Source organism: Melospiza georgiana, chromosome 26 (assembly GCF_028018845.1).
Source record: "Melospiza georgiana isolate bMelGeo1 chromosome 26, bMelGeo1.pri, whole genome shotgun sequence".
NCBI lineage: Eukaryota > Metazoa > Chordata > Aves > Passeriformes > Passerellidae > Melospiza > Melospiza georgiana.
The window spans coordinates 4690395-4709050 of NC_080455.1; the positions used below are offsets into that span (position 1 = coordinate 4690395).

General features: G+C 62.0%; 1 protein-coding gene across 3 annotated transcripts; it reads right to left on the reverse strand.

Annotated features, from left to right (window-relative positions):
* Nucleotides 1–391: 391 nt before the first annotated feature.
* Nucleotides 392–14745, reverse strand: LOC131093638 (transducin-like enhancer protein 1). 3 transcript variants are annotated; one of them, XM_058040895.1, is made up of 21 exons: nucleotides 14692–14745; nucleotides 14290–14410; nucleotides 13377–13525; nucleotides 12650–12713; nucleotides 11980–12024; nucleotides 6518–6580; nucleotides 6338–6412; nucleotides 5712–5907; nucleotides 5167–5189; nucleotides 4903–5010; nucleotides 4729–4773; nucleotides 4275–4430; nucleotides 3766–3889; nucleotides 3504–3679; nucleotides 3354–3430; nucleotides 2529–2778; nucleotides 2081–2328; nucleotides 1702–1849; nucleotides 1469–1619; nucleotides 1109–1185; nucleotides 392–951 (listed from the first exon to the last, which is right to left on the reverse strand). In XM_058040895.1, the coding sequence occupies exons 2-21, from the start codon at nucleotides 14311–14313 to the stop codon at nucleotides 844–846; spliced, it is 2307 nt and encodes a 768-aa protein (XP_057896878.1). In that variant the 5' UTR covers nucleotides 14314–14410; nucleotides 14692–14745; the 3' UTR covers nucleotides 392–843. The 3 variants fall into 3 exon arrangements, 2 of the variants coding, with proteins under 2 accessions (XP_057896878.1, XP_057896877.1); XM_058040894.1 differs by having other exon boundaries at nucleotides 3504–3682; XR_009115603.1 differs by having other exon boundaries at nucleotides 864–951; nucleotides 1702–1845; nucleotides 3504–3682.
* Between the last annotated feature and the right edge of the window lie 3911 nt (nucleotides 14746–18656).

An 18656-nucleotide genomic window follows, 5' to 3' on the forward strand; every position in this document is an offset into this window, starting at 1 on the left:
CCACGGCAGTGCTGGCAGGCGGCCAGACCGATAAGGCAGGCGCTGAGTGCTCACATCTCATTTCCTTCACAAACCACTTCCTCCAGGGCTGGCCTCGCCTCTCCCCCGCACCCACAGAGCCCCAGGCTGTTCTACTGGGGCACGGCAGAGCCAGCACCACGCTGTGCCCACAGTGCTGCTCCAGCAGGGCCAGGGATGGGCTCTGCCCACTGAGGAGCCCCCTCAGACCCTTCTCAGCACAGCAAAGGATCAGCAAGTTGTGACCAAAAGGGACAAAGTTCCTGCTGTGGTGTCACCCCTTCCCACCTGGCTCCATCCCACCCACACATAGCATCGAGGGTACTGCCCAGGACAGGGCACAGCTGCCTTTTTTTTTTTTTTTTTTTTTTTTGGTTTGTTTTTATTATTAAATACACCCTGGGAGGCACAGAGGGAAGGAAACCCAGAGCCCATCCACCCTGGCAAGCCCAGAGCCTTAAACAAATAAAAACCCCACAACAAAAAGTTTAAAAACCAAAAATAAAAAAAAAAAGCACCCAAACAAAACTCCCTAACAATGCCAGACCTCCCCCCCCTCATCTCCAACTCCCACAGTCTAGATTTAGAAAGAAACCCACAAAGAACAAAACAAGGAGAAAGTCCCCAGGAAATCCACCCCGAGCAGCAGCCTGCACCATGCCTGGCCACGGTGCCAGGGCCACCTCCACCCCTCTCCTCTCTCCTCCAGCTGGGATGCCACAGCCATGGCTGCACGTTCTTTGGGAAGTCAGCAGCAGGGCAGGTAGAGTCCACCTGTCCATCCCCATGGACAGCTGCCTGTCCTGCAGTTGGCACCTCTGGGGCTCAGTAAATGATCTCATAAACTGTGGCTTTCTTGTCCCCTGAGCCCGTCACGATGAACTGGTCGTCCGTGGAGATGTCACAGCTGAGGACTGAGGAGGTTTCCTTGGACTGCAGAGAACAGGGGGAAGCACAAACAGCAGCCTCAGAGCAAGGTCCCAACCCTGCCATTCCTTGGGGAGGCTGCAGGGGTGGCTTTATGGGGCTGGCACATAATTAGAGCTGGGTTGTGCTGGGCAGCCTCAGCCCAGGAGCCCCCAGCCCTCACCTGGAAGATGCTGGCGCCGTAGGGCGTCCTCCAGGCGTTGAGCAGGTTGTCCTTGCCCGTGCTCACAAACCACTTCCCTGTGCAGGGACAAAACAGCCTCGTGTCACCTCACCAGAGCCAGCAGCAGATCCAACAAACAGAGAGGCAGCCAAGGAAACACAGAGAGGAGTTTGGCTCTGGCTGCCATCACTGTTCCAAAAGGGATGGACGGACACCCCTTCTCTGACCATCACCACCAGGACAGGGCTGGCTACCACTGGCTTGTCCCCAGTGCAACGAGCCCTGTGACACACAGACAGAAGTAGAGGTGGCATCTATGAAGCTGCAGAGCAAGGGGGAAGCCAGGAGAGGTTTGCCTACCACAGGAGGCGAATTTGAGAGAGAGGACACAGCTCTCGTGGAGGTGCAGCTGGTACTTGTCGGGTTTGGTGACGTGCAGGATCTCCACGTTGCTGCTCTCCATGCCCACGGCCAGCCACTCTCCCATGGGGCAGTAGCCCAGGGAGAAGATCTGAGGGGACACACAGGCTCACAGGGTGGCCCAGCAGCAGGTGCCAGCTGGCCCAGGGTGCTCCAGAGGCCTCCAGCCCTACCTGGGAGCTGAAGTCGTGCTGCTGCAGCTGCCGGCCCTCCCGCAGGTCCCAGCAGCGCACGGTGTTGTCCAGCCCCCCTGTCCACAGCTTGGTGCCATCGTTGGAGATGTCAATGCAGCTGGCACCGTCTGTGTGGCCTTGAAACTGCCTGGGAAAGAGGGGGATGGAGAGGGAGAGGGCACAGCTGGCAGGACAGGCAGCACCTGCAGCACGGAGCGAGGGCAGGGCAGCAGTGAGGAGTGCAAGGACAGGCACTGTGCCACGGCCAGGCTCACACACAGGGACAGGCAGGGACATGCTGCAGGGGACAATGAGGGAATTGTCCTGGGCCAGAGGAGTCCCCAGCAGTGCTGCCCTGCAGCCCCTGGCCCAAACTCACCTGACCAGGGTCTGGTTCTGCAGGTCCCACACCACGATGTTGCCGTCGCTGCAGCAGGAGAAGCAGACTTTGGCGTCAGGGCTGATGGCCAGGGCGTAGCAGGCGGGGGCAGAGGAGGTGAGCTCAGCCTTGATGCGGGGCGTGGGGGCTGCCAGGTCCCAGATGGACAGGGTGCTGGCCTCCCCCCCCACGATCAGGCTGCGCCCGTCGGGGAGCAGCTTGCAGGAGCGGATGTAGTTGTCACGGTTCTGCACGGGGGGCACGGGCAGCAGGGCAAGGCAAGGAGCACATGGTGAGCACACAGGGCCTGCCAGGAGACACTTCTCCTTCTCCCCCTGCAGCTGGGAAAGGCCCCTCTGTGCCCTGCACTGCAGCAGGGGCACATTCCCCTTGCCAGCCCCAGCCCAAAGGCATTGCTGCTCATCCTCCTCCTCCTCCTCCTCCTCACCAGGCAGTCGAGCTGAGCCACGGCCGTCTTGGTGCCCGGCTGCCCCACGTCCCAGACCTTGACGCAGCCCTTGCCCCCGGTGTAGACGTGTCTGGTGGAGTTGCTGATGGTGACAGCACAGACCACCTCGCCGTGGCTCAGCGTGTGCAGCTGCCGCGCGTGCCGGGGGATGCCGGAGCCCAGCAGGGCGTCGGGGGGGAAAGGCACCGGCTGCATCTGCCCGTCTGCACTGACGTGGAAGGAGTAGGCACTGCAAGGGAGCAGAGCAGTGAGGAACAGAGCAGGATCCTGCGTGGGCAGGTGCCATGCAGGTCTAACACAGGCAGCATGGTCTGGAGGCAGAGGGCATGGAAGGAGAAAGCACTGGAAGGGAGCAGAGCAGTGAGAAGCAGAGCAGTGAGAAGCAGAGCAACAAGAACCAGAGCAGAATCCTGCACGGACAGGGGCTGGTGCCACGCAGGTCCAACAGGCACCACGGGCACATGGCACCAACAAACCGCACGGTTTGGAGTCAGGACATGGAAGGAGAAAGCACTGGAAGGGAGCAGAGCAGTGAGAAGCAGAGCAGTGAGGAGCAGAGCAGAATCCTGCATGGACAGGGGCTGGTGCCACACAGGTCCAACCCAGGCAGCACAGTTTGGAGTCAGAGCCATGAGCAGAACACACCCAGCGATGCCAGCTGGGCACACAACAACCACAGCCCAGCTTTCCCCCAGGCTCTGCTCCCTGCTGCCCCCAGCTTGTCCACAGAGCCCAAATTCACCCCCAGAAGCCACCACATCCCCTCCTCCCCCAGCCCATCCCCTCCATCCCATCCCCACTTACGGCTTGCCCGAGCTCCCCACTTGCATTCCGGCCACCAGCCCCGGGACGCGCATGTGGGGGTGCGGGTCGTAGCCCACCTGCAGGGGACAGTGGGGTGAGGGTGGCTGTCACTCTGTGCCCCCACAGCCCCTCGGGGACGGGCTCACTCACCAGGGGCGAGCGCCCGTAGCCCCCGGCGGCCGCGGCGCCGTTGAGCTGCGGGGACATGAGGTGCAGGCTGGCGTAGGCGCCGCTCCCGGCCACGTCCCCGTTGACAGCAGGGTGGGCCAAGCCAAAGGCAGCAGAGTAGGGGCTCTGCACTCCCAGAGGATTCCTCAGGCCCAGGGCTGCTGGGGGAGAGGCAGAGTGAAGGGATGGGGTCCTGCAGACAGAGCTTGGACACCCACCCAGGCCTCAGTGGGGCCAAGCTCACCCAGAGGGTCCACGGGGACTTTGGCAGCCGTGGGGCGAAACTGGGCACTGCTGGAGCCTGGCAGGGTGTCACCCTGAGAGGTTGGCGTGCTGGACTTCAGGCTGGGGGTTCCTGCCTTCTCCACCTGCCAGGAACAGAATGGGGAGGTGGCATCTGCACCACGTCCCTGCCAGGGAGTCCCTCTCAATGACAGCCAAGCCCAGGCAGTGCTGAAGGGTCTGTGGGATCTTCCTCCCGCTCCAGCACTTTGCCACATGGGTTTGGTGGTGGGGGGACCCATGGGTTTGGAGGTGGTGGGACCCATGGGTTTGGAGGTGGGGGGACCCATGGGTTTGGAGGTGGGGGGACCCATGGGTTTGGAGGTGGTGGGACCCATGGGTTTGGAGGTGGGGGGACCCATGGGTTTGGAGGTGGGGGGACCCATGGGTTTGGAGGTGGGGGGACCCATGGCCACTCTGTGACTGAGCCCAGCAAGGACACAAGCACAGCCCCAAGTGGGTCACACATACCGTGGGTGCATCCTTGCTCCGAGATGGGGACGTGCTGCTGGAGGAGGCCATGGAGGTGGGGCTGAGGGGCACGGCCTCCTTCCTGCCCAGCGGGGCCTTCTCCACCCCGTTCTCCCGGGACGAGTAGGAGTGCACGCTGTGCGGGGAGGAGGGGTCCTGGGGAGGGAGGGAAATCAGCAGGGAGCAGAGCAGGCTGGAGAGCAGGGATGTACCAGATTATGGTGGCTCAAGCAAGGGCCAGGCTGCCAGCCTGGATCCTGGGGCTCACTGCTGCCACTGGCACCTCCCTGTGATGCCACCTCTGCCTGGAGCAGCTTGTAAGTGCCACCCTCGGGGATGGACAGCCCAAACTGACCCCAGACCCCTCCCAGGGCCCCAGGACACTGACCCCAGACCCTTCCCAGTGTCCCAGCACACTGACCCCAGACCCCTCCCAGTGTCCCAGCACACTCACCTCATCCACCACCAGGTTGTCCTCACTTTTGTCAGCATCGCTGCCCTGAAATGCAGAGAGCACAGCTGGAGCCAGAGCAGCTGCAGCCACCCCACTCCTGCCTGCCAGGCAGCTCCATTCCTCACCCCACAGGGCAGGATGGGGTCACCCCAAGCCCCCCAGCCCTGGGCTCACATAATCTGTAACAAAATCCTTCTCCTCCACTTTCCTCTTCTTGCTGCTGCTGCTCAGGTACTCGGCGATGGCTCGCGCGCGCTCCCCGTTCGACAGCGCCAGGGAGCTCTGGGTGAGGACAGTGCCAGTGGCTGGGATGCTCTGCCCAGCTCCTGGCACTGGCAGGGCTGCCTCCAGGAGCGTGGAGTGCCCCAGCACAGCCCTGTGTCCTGGGCACAGCTGGTGCCACCACAGAATGGTGCAAGAGAAGAGAAATGCACTTACGGGGCCGGGGTCTCGGTCTGACGCTGTGGCAACACAGAGGAGCAGCAGGAGGAGGAGGAGGAGGAGGAGGGAAAGGAGAACACTGTGTCACCACCAAGAGCCCCCCAGGAATGCCACCCACTTCACCCATGGCTGCTGGGGTGTTCAGAGCAGGGCCAGAGCAGCACAACAGCAGCAGGGTGGTCCCAGACCCTACCCCACCAGCCCACCTCACCCCCTCCCACGAGGGTGCTGCTCACTGGAGGATGTTCCCACCCAAGCCCCCTGCCCCTCCAGCCCAGCTGGCAGCCCTGAGGCATGGCCAGGTACCCCCAGCCCAGGGAAGTGCCCAGGGAAGAAGGGCACAGGGAGCAGAGGGAGCCCCAAGTCAGCACCATCTGTTCCCAGGTTCACTCAGATCCCCTCAGCCACCCCAAACTCTGTCTCCCTGCCATGGTATCCATGTCCACACCAGGTGGCAACATTCAAATCTCAGCATTAATTGGTTTGACCACCAAACTGCCAAAAAACTCACTTTTCAAACCAGGACACTGCCCCACACTCACCCCTGGGCTCTGTGTCATGGACTCCTCTGTCATCCTTGGCGAGGAGCTGGGCCTGGGCCCCCAGTGCCCCCGAGAGTGCCAGCAGCCCCGAGGCACTGCTGATGCCAGCCAGGCCAGCAGGCTGCATCCCAGAGGGGTGTGGGGTCAGCGGGATGGGGGGAGCGTGGTGGGAGAGGTGCTGGGTCTGCAGCTGGTGCTGGGGAGGAGAGGGGAGGGTAGAGTCAAAGGGCTGTGCCAGCACAGCTGCTGGGCAAGTGAGGGGCAGGAGGCAGCCCTGGCACAGTCAGTAATGGGGTCTGGGTGTGGGGGAGCAGGGCATGCACTCAGGGTGTCCCCAATAATGTCCTGGGGGCCACCCCATGCATCCCACCCTGGGCTGGATGTGGGACCTGCTGCAGTCTCCAGGGAATATTGAGTGGGGATGGTGGTGCCCCCATCCACCCAGGGTGTCAGGACACAGTGACACAACCCCAGCCACCACCCTCACCCCAAATCTGCACCCCAAACCACCATGGTTTGCCTTTCTCCTCCTCTCATTCAGCTGCACCAGGGGCAGGGATGGCAGGAGCCCGGGAGGTGCCAGCATGCCAGGGTGGCCCTGGAAGGCGGGCAGAGGGTTCACGTACCCCGATGGCCGCGTTCAGGTCGGTCATAGTCACCTGCTTCGCTCGCTCCACAGCCTGCACCACCTGCTGCTGGTGCTGTGGGGACACAACGGGGGCTGGGGCAGCCTGGGCCAGCCTGCTCCCTTCCCCTGGGCCCCACAGGAGCTCTGCACACCCGGCTGGGCCCCAGGGCTCACCCACCTCCTGAGACAGGAACGGGATGAGCTGGGCGCAGATCACGTTGAGCCGCTTGGCGATCTCCGTCTGCCAGGGGAGCAGAGAGACACAGAGAGCCCATCAGGGCCACCCCGAGGGACCCCCGTGCTGCCAGCAGAGCCCCCTCATTGTGGGGGTGAGGGCAACCTCAGGGTGCTGACACCCAGCCCAAGGGCTGCTCCATTGCCCTAGAGACAGAACTGAGCCCTGGATGTCCCTGCAAGGACCTTGGGCACACACAGGGACAGAACTGAGCCCTGGATGTCCCTGCCAGGACCTTGGGCACACACAGGGACAGAACTGAGCCCTGGATTTCCCTGCCAGGACCTTGGGCACACACAGGGACAGAACTGAGCCCTGGATGTCCCTGCCAGGCCCTTGGGCACACACAGGGACAGAAGTGAGCCCTGGATTTCCCTGTGAGGACCTTGGGCACACACAGGGACAGAACTGAGCCCTGGATGTCCCTGCCAGGACCTTGGGCACACACAGGGACAGAAGTGAGCCCTGGATTTCCCTGTGAGGACCTTGGGCACACACAGGGACAGAAGTGAGCCCTGGATTTCCCTGCCAGGACCTTGGGCACACACAGGGACAGAAGTGAGCCCTGGATTTCCCTGCCAGGACCTTGGGCACACACAGGGACAGAACTGAGTGACAATTCCTGTTCACAACACCTCCTTCAACCCCAGCACACTCCATCCCCACCCTGAGAGCTCTGGGGTGGCTCCAGCTCCTCCCTGGCAGGGACACAAAGCCCCCCAGGCCCATGGCACCGAGGCCAGCCCTGAGCAAGCCCCCAGCCCAGCAGGCTCCCCCTGCCCTCCCGTGGCACCACACCCGCCCCTTGCCGCCCTCCCAGCCCGGAGGAAGCCCTGCAGAGCTGCTCTCCTTCCTTCCAGCTGCTGTTTTCCTGCAGCACTCGAGTGCCGCCGGCAATCAAGAGCTCCGAGCGTGTGGAGGGAGAGCAGAGTCGTGCTGTGCTGTGCCATGTTCCTGTGGCATCCCTCTGCCAGCTTCTAGGGGCACCATGGCACCGTCCTGCCAGCTGACAGAGCCCTATGTTCCTATGTGGCATCCCCTGCCACCTTCCAGAGCCCCATGTTCCCATGGCACCCCCTGCCAGGAACAGAACTGACCCCTGGATTTCCCTGTGAGCACATCTCCCACACCCTAGAGACAGAACTGACCCTGGATTTCCCTGCCAGGACTTTGGGCACACCTCAGTGACAGAACTGACCCCTGGATTTCCCTGTGAGCACATCTCCCACACCCTAGAGACAGAACTGACCCCTGGATTTCCCTGCCAGGACTTTGGGCACACCTCAGGGACAGAACTGACCCCTGGATTTCCCTGCCAGGACTTTGGGCACACCTCAGGGACAGAACTGACCCCTGGATTTCCCTGCCAGGACCTTGAGCACATCTGCCATGCCCAGGTGAGTGCCAGGGTGAGGGGGCACGGCCGGGGTGGGCACACGCACCCAGGGTCACTCCCTGCTGCCCTCCAGAGCAGCTGCTCTGCTCCCGCCAGCCCCAAAGCACAGAAACAAATCTGGCACCTGCCCTCACTTCCCCTTCTGAGGAGGGGAGGAAAAAAAAAAGAGAAAGAAAAGAAAGGAAGAGGAGGAGGAGGAGGGGGGGAGCGAGGAGATTTGGCAGCCGGCAGTTCTGGGAAGGATTTAGCTGTCTCCCGGGGCCGGCAGTGATGGATTCTCTTCCCTAATGCACTGATGGGCAGCAGCTCCTTGGGGAGAGCTGCCTCCAATTCACTCGCACTCGTTAATGTGCAATTTACTGGCACTTTAACGCTCTCAGCATGAAAAACGATCGCGCTGTTTGCAGCCCCCCCCCAGCCACCAGCACCGGCGTCGCCTCCCCTCCGGCTCTCGGTGAGCGAGTCCAAGGCCAGGCACATTCGGGGAGGTGCTTTTAGAGAGAGATACAGGCCCCTTTCCACGCCAAAAACAAAGCAACAATAATAAAAAAAATATAAATTAACGTCTCCCGCTCCTTCTTGTTTTGATCCTCTCCTGCCAAGGCTGGGGCGGCTTGCAGAGCTGCAGCAGCACTGCCAGACCCCAGCCCCATTTCCCCCAGAGAAAACCCCAAATCCTGGCTTTGGTGATGAGCACCTGGGGACATGGGGCACAGCAAGGACAGCCAGTCCCAAGCCCCATTTCCCCCCAAAAAAATCCAGAGAAAACCCCACATCTTGGTCCTTGGTGATGAGCACCTGGGGACACTGAGCATAGCAAGGACAGAGCACAGCACAGCCAGCCCCCAGCCCCATTTCCCCCCCAAAAAACCCCACACCTCAGCCCCATTTCCACCCATACAAACCCAGAGTAAACCCCACACCTCAGCCCCATTTCCCTCCATACAAACCCAGAGTAAACCCCACACCTCAGCCCCATTTCCCTCCATACAAACCCAGAGCAAACCCCACACCTCAGCCCCATTTCCCCCCCCAAAAAAAACCCAGAGCAAACCCCCACATTTGGCCCTTGGTGATGAGCAGCTGGGGACAGGGGGCACAGCAAGGACAGAGGCACAGCACAGCCAGCCCCCAGCCCCATTTCCCCCCAAAAGAACCCAGACCAAATCCCCAAACCTCAGCCCCAAAAAACCCATAACAAAACCCCACACCAAAGCCCCATTTCCCAATGGAGCCTCAGCCCCATTTCCCCCCAAACAAACCCAGAACAAAACCCCACATCTTGGCCCTGGGTGATGAGCACCTGGGGACATGGGGCACAGCAAGGACAGCCAGTCCCAAGCCCCATTTCCCCCAAAAAAAATCCAGAGAAAACCCCACATCTTGGTCCTTGGTGATGAGCACCTGGGGACAGGGTACACAGCAAGGACAGAGGTACAGCACAGCCAGCCCCCAGCCCCATTTTCCCCCCAAAAAACCCCACACCTCAGCCCCATTTCCACCCAAACAAAACCAGAGAAAACCCCAAACCTTGGCTCTCGGTGATGAGCCCCTGGGGACACAGGGCACAACAAGGACAAAGCCAGCCCCCAGCCCCATTTCCCCCCAAAAGAACCCAGACCAAATCCCCAAACCTCAGCCCCAAAAAACCCATAACAAAACCCCACACCAAAGTCCCATTTCCCAATGGAGCCTCAGCCCCATTTCCCCCCAAACAAACCCAGAACAAAACCCCAAATCCTGGCTTTGGTGATGAGCACCTGTGGACACGGGACACAGCAAGGACAGCCAGTCCCAAGACCCATTTCCTCCCCAAAAAATCCAGAGAAAACCCCACATCTTGGCCCTTGGTGATGAGCACCTGGGGACACTGAGCATAGCAAGGACAGAGCACAGCACAGCCAGCCCCCAGACCCATTTCCCCCCAGAAAAACCCCACACCTCAGCCCCATTTCCCTCCATACAAACCCAGAGCAAACCCCACACCTCAGCCCCATTTCCCAAGGAGGTCTCAGCCCCATTTCCCCCAGAACAAAGCAGAGCAAAACCCCACACTTGGCTCTTGCCGATGAGCACCTGGGGACACTGAGCACAGCAAGGACAGAGGCCAAACCACAGCATGGCCTCAGCCCGTGGCCATGGGGGCTCTGGGGCAGGCAGGACCCGCCTGTGGCCGTGAGCAGGGCAGGGTTTGGGGCAAGGGGAGGAGGGACAGAGCCGATCCCCCCCAGGGCAGCGCTGAGCCCGTTCTGCTCTCACACAATGGCCGCTGGCTGTCAGAGCAGACTCAGGGCCCTTGTTAAAAGTGCCGACAGCTCCCTGGCCGGCGGCCAGCGGCACCTGGGGCTGGCAGCAAACACAGCCCGAGAGCGCGGGGAGGGAGCAGCAGCCAGAGGAGAGAGCAGCTCGCAGCTCTGCAGGGCTGGGCAGAGCCTGGGCAGGCTGCCCCAAGACCCACGATGGAAACACCACGGAGCCAGCACAGGGCTGAGAGGTGGGGGTTGAACCCAGACCCCCTTATCAGCCTCCGTAGGAGACCAAAGCTGAAGGGTCTGAGGGAGAGAACCGACCCCAGAACTGTCCCAGGGACAGAACCGACCCCAGAACTGTCCCAGAGACAGAACCGACCCCAGAACTGTCCCAGAGACAGAACCAGCCCCAGAACTGTGCCAGGGACAGAACTGACCCCAGAACTGTCCCAGAGACAGAACCAACCCCAGAACTGTCCCAGGGACAGAAATTACCCCCAGAACTGTCCCAGAGACCCCCAGAACTGTCCCAGAGACAGAACCAACCCCAGAATTGTCCCAGGGACCCCCAGAACTGTCCCAGAGACAGAACCAACCCCAGAACTGTCCCAGGGACAGAACCGACCCCAGAACTGTCCCAGAGACAGAACCAACCCCAGAACTGTCCCAGGGACAGAACCGACCCCAGAACTGTCCCAGAGACCCCCAGAACTGTCCCAGAGACAGAAATGACCCCAGAACTGTCCCAGGGACAGAACCGACCCCAGAACTGCCCTCACAAAAGCAGCACCAGCAGGGATGCCAGGGTAAGGAGGGCATCCCAGAGGGGCAGGACACCCTCTCAGCGGGCACAGAGCTGGCAGGGGCGGCTGACATCCCGCCCTGGCATGGGGACAGGGCCAGCTCTGCCCTCCCGTGCAACAGTTGGCGTCGGCGGGCGCGGGGCGGGCAGGAAGGCGGCGGCGCCTCCTCGCCAGGCTCCTCCGCAGCCTCTTTAAAAATAGATGAGGAGAAACCTTCTGTCTCAGAGCAGCTGGTGTGACCCGGAGCTCGGCTCAGGGGAGGAAGGGAGGGAGGGAGGGGAAGCAGCGAGGGAGGATGCGCAGCGCGGAGCCCCTGGAGAGCCCACCCTGCACCCAGCCCCAAAACAAACCCTCCTTTCTCCTCAGAATGCTCCTCAGTCCTGGCCCCTGGGCCAGTGGGCAGCAGACACTTGGAAAGGTGTTAATGCAGAGCCCCTCAGCCTGTTCTGACCCTGCAGTCTCCCTTGTCCTGAGGAATAAACCAATATCTCCTTCACAACACTCACAATCGGTGTGAGCAGCCATGCAAACACAAATCCTCCACCACCCCTCCCTGCCTGACACAACAACAGCACCACACTGCAGGCAGGGCACCCTGAACCCAAAACCAGAGCACAGAGCTGTGTGGGGACCTAAGGAGGCACCACAGCCCAGGCAGGGCCACTCTGAGCCCAAAACCAGAGCACAGAGCTGTGTGGGGACCTAAGGAGGCACCACAACCCAGGCAGGGCCACTCTGAACCCAAAACCAGAGCACAGAGCTGTGTGGGGACCTAAGGAAGCAGCCAAGGCCAGGGCACAGGGATGAGGACACGTCCCCCACAAACACTGAGCTCCCTGGGCTGCAGCAGGGAGCAGCTTCACTGTGGGGACAGCCCTGAAGAGCCCAGGTGGCAAAATGGGGCTGGGGAGCTGGGAAAAAGGAGGTGGAGAGAGCTCCAAACCCAGGCACACTCACCTGTTTGTGCATCTCGATGTTGAGGCCATAAGACATCTCGTAGTACTGTGAGGGAGAGAAAGCAGCACCAGCTCAGCTCTGGAGACCAGGGGAGCTCCCAGAGCAGAAAATCCTCTGTGCTGCTGGCACAGCAGCTCAGCCTGGCCACAAACAGGCGTGGTGTGGCCAGGCCATGGGGACAGCAGGGTCCCTAGATCCTTTCCCAGGAGCAGAGGGGTCTGTGGCACACCAGAGGTGGCCCTGGTATGGCAGAGGGGGTCTGTGGCACAGCAAAGGGGTCTGTGGCACAGCAGAGGTGGCTCTTACACAGCAGAGGGGTCTGTGGCACACCAGAGGTGGCCCTTACACAGCAGAGGGGTCTGTGGCACAGCACAGGTGGCTCTGGCACTCAGCTGCACCCACAGGATGGACACAGACCCCCCAGGACACCTCCAGAAATTGGGACAACCCACCCAAGGAGCAGATTTGCCACCACAAGCTGAGGCAGAACTGCTCCAACACCACGGATCTTTTTGGGGGGAAAACCAGACAGGAACAGCCACAAAACCAAATCTCAGGGCCTGGCCACACAACCCAAAAGCAAAGGGAAGGCAAAGCATCCCTGCACGGCCTTTGATGGTTCAGAGGAGATCCCACACCACCCTTCTCCTTTCAGGTGGAGCTCACTAACCATGACATAATGACGCTGGATTTCTGTTTTTTCTGTTGCCAGCTTTTCACATTCTAACTTCAAGCTGTGAAAATAAAGAGGAGAGAGAGAGGGAGAAGGAGCAAATCCCCCCCCCTTGGTCCTCCCAAGTGAGAGGATGGACAGAGCAGGAGCCCTCTCAGTGCTTCAGCCTCCTCTCAGCCCCAATCCCAAATCCCAGCACAAGGCAAGAAAAACCACCTGAAAGAGGGCAGGAAGGGGCTGATGAAGAGGAGGTGGACACCAAAGGGATCTGGGCATCAGGGAGCAATTTGCACGGACTGCTCACCCCCTCCCCAGCATCTGCTTCCCAAATGGAGCGAGCTGCAAAGCTCAGCTGCATTTAAACCTGCACAGTGTGGGGAAGGGGAGGTGATCCTGGACAGCCTCAGGGATCAGAGGGAAAAGGGAAAAGGGAATGGGGAGGTGATCCTGGGCAGAGACCTCACGGATCAGAGGGACTCCAGGTCTCAGAGATGGCTCTGGCTCAGCCCAGGAGCTGGCTACTGGAAGCCAGCACCTCCTTTTGGAGCTTTTGGCAGGCAAAGGTTGAGTTTCCCCCTCTCATTTCAAGCTACCAAGGTGATGCTTGGCACAGCCATGCTCTGCAGGGACCAGTCCACCCTGGATGGTGCTGCCCAGTGCCAGGAGGAGCCTGCTGCTGGCTGAAGTGCCCAGCTCACACAGGTGAGCCCTGGCAGCCTCTCACCTGTGGTATTGGTTCTGCAGGAACTGGAATTCCTCCTTGATGCGATCCAAGGTCTCTGGGTAAGTCAGCTTGAGGGACTGGGGGGTGCTGGGGATGGCACTGGCAGCAACAGCGGCTCCTGAGGCAGCAGAGGGTGCCTGGAGATGGGCCTGGACAGAGATGGCACCTCCAGGGTCACCTCCTGCTGCTGCCCAGCAAGGCTGGCACATCCCCAGGGCATCCCTGCACGCCAGGGCACATCCCACATGCAGGAGGGTGCACAGGGAGTTGCTGGAGAGGAAACTGCTCCCAACCAGGCACCAAGGGCTTCACCAGCACTGGTGTGACACGGAGCCAGAAGGGATTAATGACCACGGGTGGCACCGGGCATGGCACGGAGCTGGCGGCCACCACACACTGAGCTCCGTGCCTGCCCATGCCCGTCCCACCATCCATCACAGCCCGGTGAATCCCACTACGGGCACCCCACAAACCCCGACCGGCCTGGGGAAGAGCCCCGGCACCGCTCCGAGCATCACCCGTGGTACCGAGCATGACTCCGGCGGTACCGGCACCGCTCCGAGCATCACCCGCGGTACCGAGCATGACTCTGGCGGTACCGGCACTGGCACCGAGCATGACCCGCGGTACCGGCACTGGCACCGAGCATCACCCCCGGTACCGGCACTGGGCTGTGGGTCAGCACCGAGCATCACCGGCGGTACCGGCACCGCTCCGAGCATCACCCGTGCTACCGGGACTGGCACCGAGCATGACCCGCGGTACCGGCACCGCTCCGAGCATGACCCGCGGTACCGGCACCGCTCTGAGCATCACCCCCGGTACCGGCACCGGGCTGCGGGTCAGCACCGAGCATCACCGGGCTCGGGGGCGCAGGGCTGTGCCGGCACAGCTGAGAGGGAACGGGGCTCACCGGGGGCCTGTTCTGCGGGAACATCCTCGGCACCGGACAGGCCCGGCACCCTCCGGCCGCGCGGGCCCCGCCGCAGGCGCGGGACAGGCCCGGGACACCGCTCCCAGCTCCGGATCAGGCCCTGCAGAAGAACCGCGGGTCACCGCCCGCCCGCAGCCCCCTCCCCGTTCCCGCGGGCACCGAGGGCCCCGGGGCTCCCCCCGGGCTCGGCGGAGCCGCCCAGCCCCGGCCCCCCGCGCCGCGCAGACAATGGCCCCGCGCCGCCCGCCGCAGGTACGGCCGCGGGGCGGCACCGGCCCGGCCGCACACCCAGCCCCGAGCGCGGCCGGACCGCGGCCGGCGGACACCGAGCCGAGCCGAACTGAGCCGAACCGGGACAGCACGGGACAGGACGGGACTCACCGCGCTGAGGGTCCCAGACCCGGCCCCGGCCCCAGGCGCGCACCCCTGAGGCGGGGCGGGCCGGGCCGGGCCGAGTCCAGCCGAGCAGAGCCGAACCGAGCCGAGGCGGGCCGGGCAGAGCCGAGTCCAGCCGAGCGCAGCCGAGCCGGGCCGAGCCCCCGCCCCGCCCCGCCCCGCCCCGCCCCGCCCCGCCCGCGCGGCCGCCGCTCTGCGGAGCGCGATCAATGAACGGGCGCGAGCGCCAGCTCCACGTGGGGCCTGGCCCGTGCGGGCAGGCGCCCCCGCCGCCAGCCAATGGGAGCGCGCCCAGCGCGGCCGTCCCCACGTGGGGCGCGCCGAGCTGTCTTCCTATTGGTCAGCACAAACCCGGCCGGCGCGCGAGTGTCAATCAAGGGAGGCCGAGCGGAGAACGAGGGGGCGGAGCCGCGGTTTAACCCTTGCGGGACCGGAGGGGAACCAGAAGGGATCGGGATCGGGGTCGGGCCGCTCCCGCCGCCCCACGCGGGATCCCCGGCACTGCACGGACCCTCCAGCCCCGCACTCCGCGCCGCGGCTTTGCCCGCTAAACGGAACCGGGAGGTTGCACCGGAGCCGCAGTTCCCGCCGTCCCGGGCAGCTTTTCGGTAGTAAACACAAGAAATCCTCATGTCTCGTTCCGTGTCCTTCCACCCCCCACGCCGCCTCTTTGTTGTTTTTTATTAATTAAGAAAATAAAGGAACCCGACGGCACCCACGCAGCCCTGCCCGGGCCGCCGGTCCCGCCCGCCGCACCGGGAATTCCCTGCACCGGGTGATGGCGGGAGCGAGCGGCAGCGTCCCTGTGCCCGGCAGAGCTCTGGGCAAGGCTCAGGGCCAGGGCAGTTCCTGGGCTCTGACACCCCCGTGCTCCTTGCGATGGGCACACACCCGGAACGGGAAAGGGACGCTCGTGTCCCCATCCCAGCGCTGTCACCTCCTCCCAGGGCTCCCCAACCCACTCTGGGTTTCCTCATGGATTTTCTGCTGCTTTGACTCCTTTCAGGGCGGTCGGTGCTTGCTCGGGACATTCTCTGCTGCTGCTGCGGGTCAATCCGGGCTCACACCGAGCAGGAAATAAAACATCGGAGCAGCAGCAGCTGCGAGGAGCCTCTCCCCGTGTTTAACCTCAATCCAGGAGGAGGCCGGCAGCGCTTTCCTGCTCCCCGCAGCTCCATCCCCTCACAGCACAGACCAGCAGAGCCCCCTCCTCAGAGACAGGAACTCGCCTCCAGCCCCCTGGAAGAGAAAAAACAACAACAATCAACAATCACAACCTCGGCAAACCCTCGGAGACAGAGCAGCACCGTGCAAGGGCCGCCCCGAGCCTGCCCCAAGCAGCGCTGGGTGCGATGGGCTGCGCTGGATTTTCCAGCTTCCTCCAGGTCCTGCTGCCTTTACCGAGTCAGGGACTGCCCTCAAGGAATCCCAGCTCGTTTGGCCCCATTTTGCCCATTTTGCTCGTTTGCCCATTTTGCCCCAGTTTGCCCCATCTGTTCCCTGGCAGCCCCAGGATTTTCTGAGGATTTTCTGCCCCACTCTGGATCTGATGTTGCCCCCCGTTCTCACTGCCCCACACCTGCAGCCAGTGGGGTTTGTGCTCTGGGGAGAGCAGCAGCAGCAGAAGAGCACTCTCCCAAGCCTTATTATATTTTAAAATGTAATAACAGCACCAAGATGTCTATTTTGGTAGACAGAACAGATCGTTTCTGGAAGAGGCCCATAAATCTCAAGCAGAGGGGAAATAATTTGGCCAAGGTCATGTTAAGGCAAAATATTAAAATAGAAAAAATAAATTAAAAAAAAAAAAAAAGGCAGTTTAGAGCTGGACTGAGGCACCATCTCTGCTCTAAACCTCTCTCCCAGCCTGGGAATCCTATCCCCCCTGCCCTGCTGTGAAAATAAAGAGGAGAGAGAGCATTACAGCATTACAGCATGGGGCTGAGAGACACGCCAGGGCCTGGCTGAGTGGAGAGACCAAGGCAGAAGAGAGCAGGGACCCCAGCAAGGGCCCTGGCAGGATCCTGCTGATCTCTCTGCTCCAGCTTCAGCCCCTGCAGCAGCTGGGGAGGCCTCAGGCACTCAGGATATGGGATTAGGGACGGGCTGGGCTGTCCCGATGTTGGCAGGGGTGGGGACACACCATTGCAGCACTGATGAGGAAAATCCTGTCACTGTCCTCACCAGCAGCTCCTCCATCCCATTGCACCATCAGCAGGGCTGTGCATCCAGGCACGGGCACAGGGGTGGGGAGAGGCTCAGTTTTGGCACCACCTGGCTCCCACCAAGGTGTGTACCCAGCTTTGGCACCACCCGGCTCCTAGCAGGATGTGTGCCCAGCTTTGGCACTCCTGTGGCACTCAGGATATGGGATTAGGGACAGGCTAGGCCATCCCCAGGAGTGGGGAAACACCATTCTAGCACTGATGAGGAAAATCCTGTCACTTCCTCACCAGCAGCTCCTCCATCCTATTGCACCATCAGCAGGGCTGTGCATCCCAGCACGGGCACAGGGGTGGGGAGAGGCTCAGCTTTGGCACAACCTGGCCCTGACCAAGGTGTGCACCCAGCTTTGGCACCACCCGGCTCCTAGCAGGATGTGTGCCCAGCTTTGGCACACCTGTGGCACTCAGGATATGGGATTGGGACAGGCTGGGCTGTCCCGATGTTGGCAGGAGTGGGGACACACCATTCTAGCACTGATGAGGAAAATCCTGTCACTGTCCTCACCAGCAGCTCCTGCATCCTATTGCACCATCAGCAGGGCTGTGCATCCCAGCACGGGCACAGAGGACAGGGAGAGGCTCAGATTTGGCAGGACCTGGCCCTGAGCACAGTGTGTGCCAGCTTTGGCACCACCCGGCTCCCAGCATTGTGTGTGCCCAGCTTTGGCACTCCTGTGGCACTCAGGATATGGGATTGGGGACAGGCTGGGCTGTCCCGATGTTGGCAGGAGTGGGGACACACCATTCTAGCACTGATGAGGAAAATCCTGTCACTGTCCTCACCAGCAGCTCCTCCATCCCATCCCATCCCATCCCATCCCATCCCATCCTATCCCTGGCAGTGCCATCCATCAGCAGGGCTGTGCATCCAGGCATGGGCACAGGGGTGGGGAGAGGCTCAGATTTGGCAGGACCTGGCCCTGAGCACAGTGTGTGCCAGCTTTGGCACCACCTGGCTCCCAGCATGGTGTGTACCCAGCTTTGGCACCACCCGGCTCCCAGCATTGTGTGTGCCCAGCTTTGGCACTCCTGTGGCACTCAGGATATGGGATTGGGACAGGCTAGGCCATCCCCAGGAGTGGGGAAACACCATTGCAGCACTGATGAGGAAAATCCTGTCACTGTCCTCACTGCATCCCATCCCATCCCTGGCAGTGCCATCCATCAGCAGGGCTGTGCATCCAGGCATGGGCACAGGGATGGGGAGAGGCTCAGATTTGGCACGACCTGGCCCTGAGCAGGGTGTGTGCCCAGCTTTGGCACCACCCGGCTCCCAGCAAGGGCAGCAGCTCCCGGTGGCACCGGGGCAATCCCCGCCATCACCGGAGCCATCGGCAGCCCGGTTCCGTAGAAACACCATGATAAAAGCGCATCATTAAGGGACTCAGAGCCTCCCCTCACCCCTCGGAGCTGCCTCAGGGCCGGAGGGACGAGCCAGGCACCCGCAGGGCCGGGGCTCGGCTGCCAAGCGAGGCGTCCCTGGCAGCTCCGAGCGCCCCTGGCAAAGGGAACACAACAAAACTGCTGCTCGTAGCCTCTGGCTGCTTCCCCGGGCTCGCCTGCCAGCTCCCCGCATGCCAGCGGTGCCAACCCAAGCCTTGCCCTGCCCAGGGGCATCCCCACAGGTGACCCGGGCCAGGCACGGGCCGGGCACGGTTCTTTCTTGCTCTGGTGAGAAGGAGGCGGCATTGAGCAGCCTCCCCCGAGAGTGCTTTCCTCTCCCCT